The sequence below is a fragment of the Sinocyclocheilus anshuiensis genome, unplaced genomic scaffold, assembly GCF_001515605.1.
Source record: "Sinocyclocheilus anshuiensis isolate Anshui unplaced genomic scaffold, SAMN03320099.WGS_v1.1 scaffold379, whole genome shotgun sequence".
In the NCBI taxonomy this organism is placed as follows: Eukaryota; Metazoa; Chordata; class Actinopteri; order Cypriniformes; family Cyprinidae; genus Sinocyclocheilus; species Sinocyclocheilus anshuiensis.
Genome location: NW_015552574.1, coordinates 1373547 through 1383212, shown reverse-complemented (window position 1 = coordinate 1383212; position 9666 = coordinate 1373547). Strand labels below are relative to the sequence as shown.

Sequence of the window (9666 nt, the reverse complement as noted above, 5' to 3'; positions counted from 1 at the left end):
TGTGATGATTTGGGGTGCAATGTCATCTGCTGGTGTTGGTCCATTGTGTTTTTTGAAAACCAAAGTCACTGCACCCGTTTACCAAGAAATTTTGGAGCACTTCATGCTTCCTTCCGTCAAAGAAACAGTGGCCTAATTTGTTGAGATAGTGAATTGGTGGGTTTTTGTTAAATGTGAGCCAAAATCATCACAATTAAAATAACCAAAGACTTAAACTACTTCAGTCTGTGTGCATTGAATTTATTTAATACACGAGTTTCACAATTTGAGTTGAATTACTTAAATAAATTAACTTTTCCATGACATTCTAATTTGAGATGCACCTGTATTTCATTAAGACCGTTCTCTTAAAGTCAAAAATATACTTCTTAGTCTAGAGATAAAAGGAGTGGACACGCACTGTAAATTGTCAGGAGTTACAACCGTATTTAAAAAGTTTCGTGCGTGAATCATCACTGAGCAAAATGACTCTCTGATGATTGATTCTGTCGTCACGCGCGTTTGGTATCCGCTATTTGGCTCGCCATTTTTGACCAAAGTAGGCTACTGCGACCAAAGAATAGCCTAGTGAGAAGAAGCGCGCTCATGATGTGTTGCCATGTCCACTTATGATAAGCGACGGGTTAATCGTCTTTGAGCTTGACTAAAAGCGACCCTATTGCGTTATCAAGGCAGGTGCAGATCGCGATATTTTGGTATGTTGCTTATTTCCAAGATAAAGCGTTTGGATGCAAGTTTATTATGTGTTTTTTTGTTTGTTTGTTTTTTACTGGGAGGGGGTTCTAGCGAGATCTGGCAACAGTAATGTGTCGAGGCGTGCGTGCTTAGTTTCCTTTGCATTCTCGCACCGCGCATACAGAAAAGATACAAGAACTAATATCCATTTATGATACAACGTGTGACTAGTCTGAACCATTTTAACGAGAGCTTTTTAATAAATAAAACTACCAGTCCCGTGATAGGCTATGCTGTCATTATATCATCCACATAATCAGGACTGCAGAACCGAATGTGATCCTTAAGTTAAAAACACACATTGGTTCCTATTTTTCCATTATTACAAATCATTTCAAAATAAACACTTAAATTAGTACTTATTACCATAGTCTAGTGCAGGGGTGGCGAACGTCGGTCCTGGAGAACCGCAGCCCTGCAGAGTTTTGCTTCAACCCTAATCAAACACACCTGAACAAGCTAATCAAGGTCTGAAGGGTTACTGGAAAGCTACAGGCAGGTGAGTTTTAATTAGGGTTGGAGCCTACCTACCTATATTTTTCTCTCGAATTGGGCAATGTGTGATCAAACTAACCACACATCTCCCCCACCCTTGATTCCCAGAGATCCGGACTGAACTCACGTACCGTCCACCATCTGTAGACGTCTGACCGTAACACGCCGTTTCTTCTGTTCAGCAGAAATGGAACCGTGGAGTTGAACCGCATGAAGAACCAATCAGTATCGTTCAGATCCGTGACACATTTATCACAAGCGCACAGACCTCCGCGGGTGGAATCAACTGATGTTTTGAGGAAAGTATAGATCACCGCGTTTTGGAAGAGCATAAAAAGAAAGATGATGCCAAATGTGAAGAGCGCTGTGATGTACAAAGACCTCCGTTTAGTGAAAGGAACCATAATTTCAACTGGCTGACGAGGGTTTAGAATCCTACAACTGGAAAAAATACAAAAGAGAGAGAGAGAAAAAAAAAGTGCCATTTATTATGTCGTTAATATTCCTACTATTACTAACATCATAACTCTGCCAGTGTTGGGGGTAACTCATTACAAGTAATGCGAGTTACGTAATCAGATTACGTTTTTCAAGTAACTAGTAAAGTAACGCATTACTTTTTTAATTTACAAGAAAATATCTGTTACTTTTTCAAAAAAGTAATGCCAGTTACTTTGTTTTCCCATTTATTGACTGACAAGTCTCCTGTCCCCATATTGGGAGAAATCGGAAGTGTTGTGTGCGCTGTGAGAACATGATGTTACTGTAGTTCTAGACTTAATGTGAATGTGCATTCATTCATCCCACTCACAAAAAAAAGATTTAGTATTAATCAAAATGAATTAAAACAGTGAAATGGAAACTCAGAATATGACGCAACCCTGCAATAATTAAATGTTAAATAACACAAATGTATCTAATCCCATTTTATTAACCAATGTCTTTGCTGCTGACCTTTGATGATCCAGTTCAACCATACTAAATGACTTTAGATAAACTAACAATTGTGCTTTGTTTTTTTATTGCTGAAGAGTGTTTCTTCTCCTGCGTTCTACTTTACAGACGTGAATTTACTTTTGCTTCAGCCTGAGGTTTATTCATTACACTTTTTGGTGTGAAAGGGCTTTTATATTTGCTATAAATATAACTTCTTATATTAAAAACAATCAAGCCCTGCTTATATTTAAAAAGTAACGCGAAAGTAACGCAAAATATAACGCATTACTTTCCATAAAAAGTAACTACGTAACGTAGTTACTTTTTTTAGGGAGTAACGCAATATTGTAATGCATTACTTTTAAAAGTAACTTTCCCCAACACTGAACTCTGCTTGGTCTAAAACAAATGTCAAGGCAAGGTATAGCCTATTAAAGAGCTAAATGTCTGTGGCACCGGAGAACATGAAGAAACGCCAGCGGTGAAAAAGTGTTTGTTGCATATTAAATCCATAAGGACTGCGGTTTGTTCGTAATATTACCCTTTAACATTATTCGTTTCTTTTGAATCAGCTTTAAAAACTTTGGCAAACAAAACGCGAGAGATGGGTATGATCAAAGTCAAGAACTGCGTTTCTGTGAGTGACTGTACTATATAGGCTACACTGGTGATGTGTGACACTTCAGTAGCTATAACATTAAAATGTATTTCTATTTACAACGAATAACAGTCTACAATAAGGTTACATTAGTTGACGTTGGTTATTGCGTTAAACTAAAAATGAGCAATACATGTGTTACAGTATTAATCTTTGTTAATGTTAATTAAAAAACAACAACTTTATTTTAGCCCATGTTAACTCCGTTCCATTAAACAATTACTATCAACTACACTTTAGAAGAATTTTTTATAATGTTAATATTTACATTAGTTAATATAAAAGTTAAATAAATGCTATAAACCTACCGGTTTGTTTGGAAATTTGAATATGGAACAATAGCAATAACCTTCAAGAATGTGTCAATCTGACAGATGTGTAAATCTGCTGGTGATCAAGATATGAGGCATGAATCCGAGGAGGTGGTGTTTCTTAAGTTTCTCAAGTACACATCTCTTGATCACTCACTTCCTTGGCATATAAATGGTTTAACATGCAAAGTCATAAATAATTCTCAGGTCGATTCTCAGGCCTAACCATTGCCTTGTCTCCATTGATAGACAAGGATTAATCAGTAGTAATTTACTCGCTACAGTAAAAATAATGATATGCTATTGTGAAATACAACTTACTGTAGCCGTTTTCTATTTTAATATAATTTTAAAACTTAATTTATTCCTCGATAGCAAAGCTGAATTTTCAGCATCATTACTCCAGTCTTCAGTGTCACATGATCCTTTGCTGTGCAGGAAACATTTTCAGTGTTGAAAACAGTTTACGGTTATTTTCTGATTCTGACATCAGAGCACTTGACTTCAGCTCTTTGATACTTAGTTCTTATTTGTCCTACCAAAGACCAGCGTATATGATGAATGCTCAGGTACGTAATGCTCCTCACAAACTCTATTGTCTACACCTTTCACAATACATGGCTTTATATCAAAAGGAAGTGATTGTGGTGAAATGGTTGTTGAGTGTTGCTGCAGAACCAGGGAGGTGGAAAAAAATATCCTCCAGACACACCTTTACAGTCACAATCTGAATGACATGACAGGGTGAGCAATCCTCTCTCTCTTTTGAAAGTTTAACCACATTATTTTCTCAAGATTTCTTCCTTAATCTCAGTGAGTTTGTCCCTGAAGGTTTCACATTACTGAAGTTTGCGTCAAAAATAATAAGCAATAGTTTGTACATTAGGCCTAACCTAACATAACCAAAGGTTACTTTACAGAACACACAGAATGTCTCACAGTGGCATGTTACTTCATATTGAAGCTATTTGGCCGATGTTAACTCATGCTGAAATATTTTGAATGAAATTGATCCTCTATCTTATTAATAGTACGATCATTTTACCATAATGACTGCTAACTTCCTGTGGTTCACACTAACCTACTGTAATGCATTTAAGATTTATTTCACAAGTCAAGAACAATCCTTTGACTTTTTTTTTTTTTAATCATGATGTGACATTTAACACAAGTTATTTGCTTACACTTAACATAGCACAATGGTTTCTGACCACCTAAACCTTTTCTATGTTAATCAAGCGGTCAAGGTTTAGCTGGTTAGCAAAGCCAGCTGGTTTTTAGACTAAATATATTAGCAGTGTATATATTGGTAATCTTTCTTTATTGCAGATGTCTTAGGCCTACTACTGCTCAATTAGTTTTTGGAGGGCCCTTGAAAGCCAGAAATGGCATGAAACTGAACTAGTCGAAAAAGCATTACTGAGGTAAATGTGAATGTCAGCATACAACTCATCTCTGGAACTAGCGTTAACATGGTGGCAATGGTCCACAGTAAACTAACCAAGTGTACATCAAGAGAAAATACCTCATCTGTTGTTTGGCAGCTTACATCCAGCAGATCTTTGAGCAATAATTTTACAATTAGTCTTTTTCCAGCTGTTCTACAGAAGTCTTCTGCCCTTTGTGTTGTGAATGTGTGCTGATATTATGTGCTGACCTGATTCCAGATCATTGTGAGCATTTGCATGGCTTGACAACTGATACATTTCTAGGTGTTTGGTCACACGTCTCCCTTAATACCAATCGCACCAATTTAATAATGATTGCAAGCAGCTGTTCATCTGGAGGTTGAGTATAAAGGGTTTGAGTCATTGCTTTTCAAAAAAAAACAAAAAAAAACACAAATTAAGATGTCAAATTAAGACATATTTAATATTGTGCTTTACTTCTAGGTCACAAATCAAATAAGTAACATTGTTTATGTGACTGTTATACAGGCAGTTTGATGTTTTTCCTCCCAGCTCAAGATTCTCTTTGGATCATTCTCAAATTATGGCCAAGCATGATCTTCAGGCTTCATGTCAGGTCTAGCGCTTAGATCAGTAAAACAAAAAAGCCAAAACAAATAAAAGATTTCAATTTCATAGTGAGCAGTATGTGTGTATGTGTCCACTAGAGGGTAGTGTGAGCTTTGTTGTCAAAGTCATTAAAAAGATCTGTGAGGATCTTTATAGGATCTTTATTTCCTGCTTTCTTTATTGTGTGTGTGTGTGTGTGTGTGTGTGTATATATATAGAGAGAGAGAGAGAGCTGGGTAGTAACTGATGTAATCTGGATTACGTAATCAGATTACAAAAATTAAGTACTTGTAATCAGATTAAATTACATTTTAAAATACTAGTTATCAGACTACAGTTACTTTTTTATGGATTACATGATTACAAATTATTTACACAACAGCAATAAATTATTCATAATTTATTGATTCTCTCTAATTGCTCCCTAATTTTAAATGTTCCTTTCTAAAATAGCCTACTGCTTATATACATTCAGAAAGTCTTCCAGTTTTGTGGACATTCACACAAAGATCAGTCATTAGTCAGGTGTCTTTTGGTCCTTCCTGTTTCCATTAGGTTCCCTGATTAGTTCATCATTTGTTTCCAGCTGTGTTTAGATAATTATCCTCATCTCCCTGTGTACTTAAGCCATGTCTGTTCAGTTTGTGTTTGTCAGGTCTACTCGTTCTCTACGTGTGTTGGCTCAAGCGCCCATTGTGGATTATCTCCTGTGTTTCTTGATTAAAGAATGTTAAACATTTCCTCGTGACTCCAGCGTGTTCCCTCAACCACGTGACAGAAGACCTGACCAACTACAGTTACCTCCGTGTGTTCTGTAAACCTTCGTGAATGTTGCTGCTATCATAGCGGGGACCCGACACATATCACTGAGAGCTGCTATCAGTTGTTTTTGGTTCACCTACAGCAGATGAAGGGTTTGGGCCCTGGTGTGGCAGCGGCCGGAGAGCTCTCACAGGAGGAGGACGAGCTGGGCCCACAGGCTTTGGTGGTTGTGGGGCCCGCCGTTTAGATAAGAGTTTTAGATAAATTCCTCAGAGGACTCGTATTTTAGGTGGAATCGGTGGTTTTAAGTAAAAAAAAAAAAATGTCTTGATGGATATTTTTTTATAACAAACACAGCTTTTCTCTTCACAAGATGTTAATTGTTGGACTGGAGTCGTGTGGATTATTATGATGTTTTTATCAGCTGATTGGACTCATTCTAATAGCATGGCACCCATTCACTGAAGTGGATCCACTGGTGAGCAAGTGATGTAGTGCTACATTTCTCCAAATTTGTTCTGTTGAAGAAAGAAACTGCTCTACATCTTGGATGGTCTAAAGGAGAGTTAATTTCAGCAAGTTTTTATTTTGGGTGAACTACTCCTTTAACTGAATCTACAACCATAAAAAGAATAAAAACTTTCATAATAGTGTCTCAGTACTATAAATTACCACTGTCATGAGATCAGATTAGATGCCTCAACAGTTTTTCATTAGAATATCATGCACACCTCAAACTCCTGTGTGTTATTCTTTCAGGATAAATAAAGGCCTGACAGAAGGTTATGAAAAGGATGTGGGGTCAAAGATGACTCACCGGTTTCTGTATCCCGAGAGCACCATGGACTTAGACAGCTCCACCCATCTGGTGCTTTTTCCCGTTAGGATTCTGGACCTGCAGTGGCTCATCAGTGCCTTCACCACTAAAAACATCACACAGTAAGAATTAAACATACATTTATGAACACACAACTGTAAAGTAGGTGATAAAATTTAAAGGGGACATTGGATGCAAAATTCACTTTTACATGGTGTTTGAGCTTCACCACTAAAAACATCACACAGTAAGAATTAAACATACATTTATGAACACACAACTGTAAAGTAGGTGATAAAATTTAAAGGGGACATTGGATGCAAAATTCACTTTTACATGGTGTTTGAGCATAAATGTGTGTTGGCAGTGTGTGTACACAACCACCCTACAATGATAAAAATCCACCCAGTGCTTTTTTTTAAATCCCCACAAATCATAAGCACTTTCTCAGATCAAGCCATTCTCAGATTCTTGACAGAGTGACGTCACACAGGCCAAGACCCCGCCCACGAGTGTTGATTGACACTAGTGTTTTATCACAGACCCGCCCTGAGTGAGCTTTCATCAGTCCGCCATTGTTTCGACGCCGAAGCAGGTGTACACAAGAATGTCTCCTAAGCGATTGAGGCGTTTTGTTGTTGGTTGTAGTAATGAATATAGCAGTTGTCATTTACTCCTGACATCTGAGCCACTGAAGACGCAGTGGATTACTTTTGTTTTTTTTAGGCAGTGCGATCTACCTAAAAGCGTTTGTTTGCGCATATCATTTTCACAGAGGAGGTGGTGTTTCTTAAGTACACATCTCTTGATCACTCACTTCCTTGGCATATAAATGGTTTAACATGCAAAGTCATAAATAATTCTCAGGTCGATTCTCAGGCCTAACCATTGCCTTGTCTCCATTGACAGCCGAGGATTAATCAGTAGTAATTTACTCGCTACAGTAAAAATAGTGATATGCTGTTGTGAAATACAACTTACTGTAGCTGTTTTCTATTTTAATATAATTGTAAAACTTAATTTATTCCTCGATAGCAAAGCTGAATTTTCAGCATCATTACTCCAGTCTTCAGTGTCACATGATCCTTTGCTGTGCAGGAAACATTTTCAGTGTTGAAAACAGTTTACGGTTATTTTCTGATTCTGACATCAGAGCACTTGACTTCAGCTCTTTGATACTTAGTTCTTATTTGTCCTACCAAAGACCAGCGTATATGATGAATGCTCAGGTACGTAATGCTCCTCACAAACTCTATTGTCTACACCTTTCACAATACATGGCTTTATATCAAAAGGAAGTGATTGTGGTGAAATGGTTGTTGAGTGTTGCTGCAGAACCAGGGAGGTGGAAAAAAATATCCTCCAGACACACCTTTACAGTCACAATCTGAATGACATGACAGGGTGAGCAATCCTCTCTCTCTTTTGAAAGTTTAACCACATTATTTTCTCAAGATTTCTTCCTTAATCTCAGTGAGTTTGTCCCTGAAGGTTTCACATTACTGAAGTTTGCGTCAAAAATAATAAGCAATAGTTTGTACATTAGGCCTAACCTAACCAAAGATTATTTTACAGAACACACAGAATGTCTCACAGTGGCATGTTACTTCATATTGAAGCTATTTGGCCGATGTTAACTCATGCTGAAATATTTTGAATGAAATTGATCCTCTATAATAGAACGATCATTTTACCATAATGACTGCTAACTTTCTGTGGTTAACACTAACCTACTGTGATGTATTTAAGATTTATTTTACAAGTCAGGAACAATCCTTTGACTTATTTTTTTTTTTTTAATCATTATGTGACATTTAACACAAGTTATTTGCTTACACTTAACATAGCACAATGGTTTCTGACCACCTAAACCTTTTCTATGTTAATCAAGCGGTCAAGGTTTAGCTGGTTAGCAAAGCCAGCTGGTTTTTAGACTAAATATTTTTGCAAGCAGTGTATATATTGGTAATCTTTCTTTATTGCAGATGTCTTAGGCCTACTACTGCTCAATTAGTTTTTGGAGGGCCCTTGAAAGCCAGAAATGGCATGAAACTGAACTAGTCGAAAAAGCATTACTGAGGTAAATGTGAATGTCAGCATACAACTCATCTCTGGAACTAGCGTTAACATGGTGGCAATGGTCCACAGTAAACTAACCAAGTGTACATCAAGTGAAAATACCTCATCTGTTGTTTGGCAGCTGACATCCAGCAGATCTTTGAGCAATAATTTTACAATTACTCTTTTTCCATCTGTTCTACAGAAGTCTTCTGCCCTTTATGTTGTGAATGTGTGCTGATATTATGTTTAGATTGCATCTTTTTAAGCAGAATTGATACTTAAAATCTGTCCGCTACCACCGCTTTATTACAAGAGTACCCTACTGATCCAGGGACAATAATTAAAAAATAATAATCATTTAAAAATTAATTAAAAAATAATATAGGCTAATAATAGTGTAGTCTATAATACTATAGACACAGCAGTTTTACTCGCTGAAAGATTTCTTTGTCATAAAATAATTACTTCATAATTTTATTTGAGCCTTACACACATGCTATACAGATAATGTAGAGTCGTGCATTAATTTGAGTGGCGGCTATTATGGGAGTGGCTTGATGGAGCGCAGGAGATGCAGATAACATGATCTTGACCCATGGTTTGTTTGTTTTATTTGTTCTATTTATTTATTTTATTTTATTTTCTTCTTTATTATTGGTTTATTGTGATCTTGTTTATCACTGGTTATGCTCAACCTAAGGCTGTTCACGTGTTGTTAGATTATGTGATGTGTTTATGTACCTTGTTTGTTTGTTGTAAATGGAAGCATAATAAAAAAATTAATTAATTAAAAAAAAAACATGATCTTGACCCTTAAGAAACTTTAATTAATGCTGTCACGTAACAAATCTGTTTCAAAGATAAAATTAAATG

The 9666-nt window shown here is 36.6% G+C and overlaps 1 protein-coding gene across 7 annotated transcripts in view; it reads right to left on the bottom strand.

The window, feature by feature from the left end:
• Positions 1-9012, bottom strand: part of LOC107665130 (CMP-N-acetylneuraminate-beta-galactosamide-alpha-2,3-sialyltransferase 1-like) — a 13678-nt gene extending 4666 nt beyond the window's left edge. Inside the window, exons 1-4 of one of the 7 annotated variants that reach the window (XM_016455892.1) lie at positions 4793-4848; positions 3133-3208; positions 1612-1665; positions 1362-1500 (exon numbers count right to left, since the gene is read on the bottom strand). In XM_016455892.1, coding sequence (XP_016311378.1) covers positions 1362-1500; positions 1612-1665; positions 3133-3208; positions 4793-4841 — 318 coding nt within the window. In that variant the 5' untranslated portion in view covers positions 4842-4848. Of the gene's footprint in view, positions 1-1361; positions 1672-3132; positions 3209-4660; positions 4869-8913 lie in introns of those variants that run through there. The other 6 variants (XM_016455890.1, XM_016455891.1, XM_016455895.1 and 3 more) reach the window with 6 other exon arrangements.
• Positions 9013-9666: the final 654 nt, after the last annotated feature.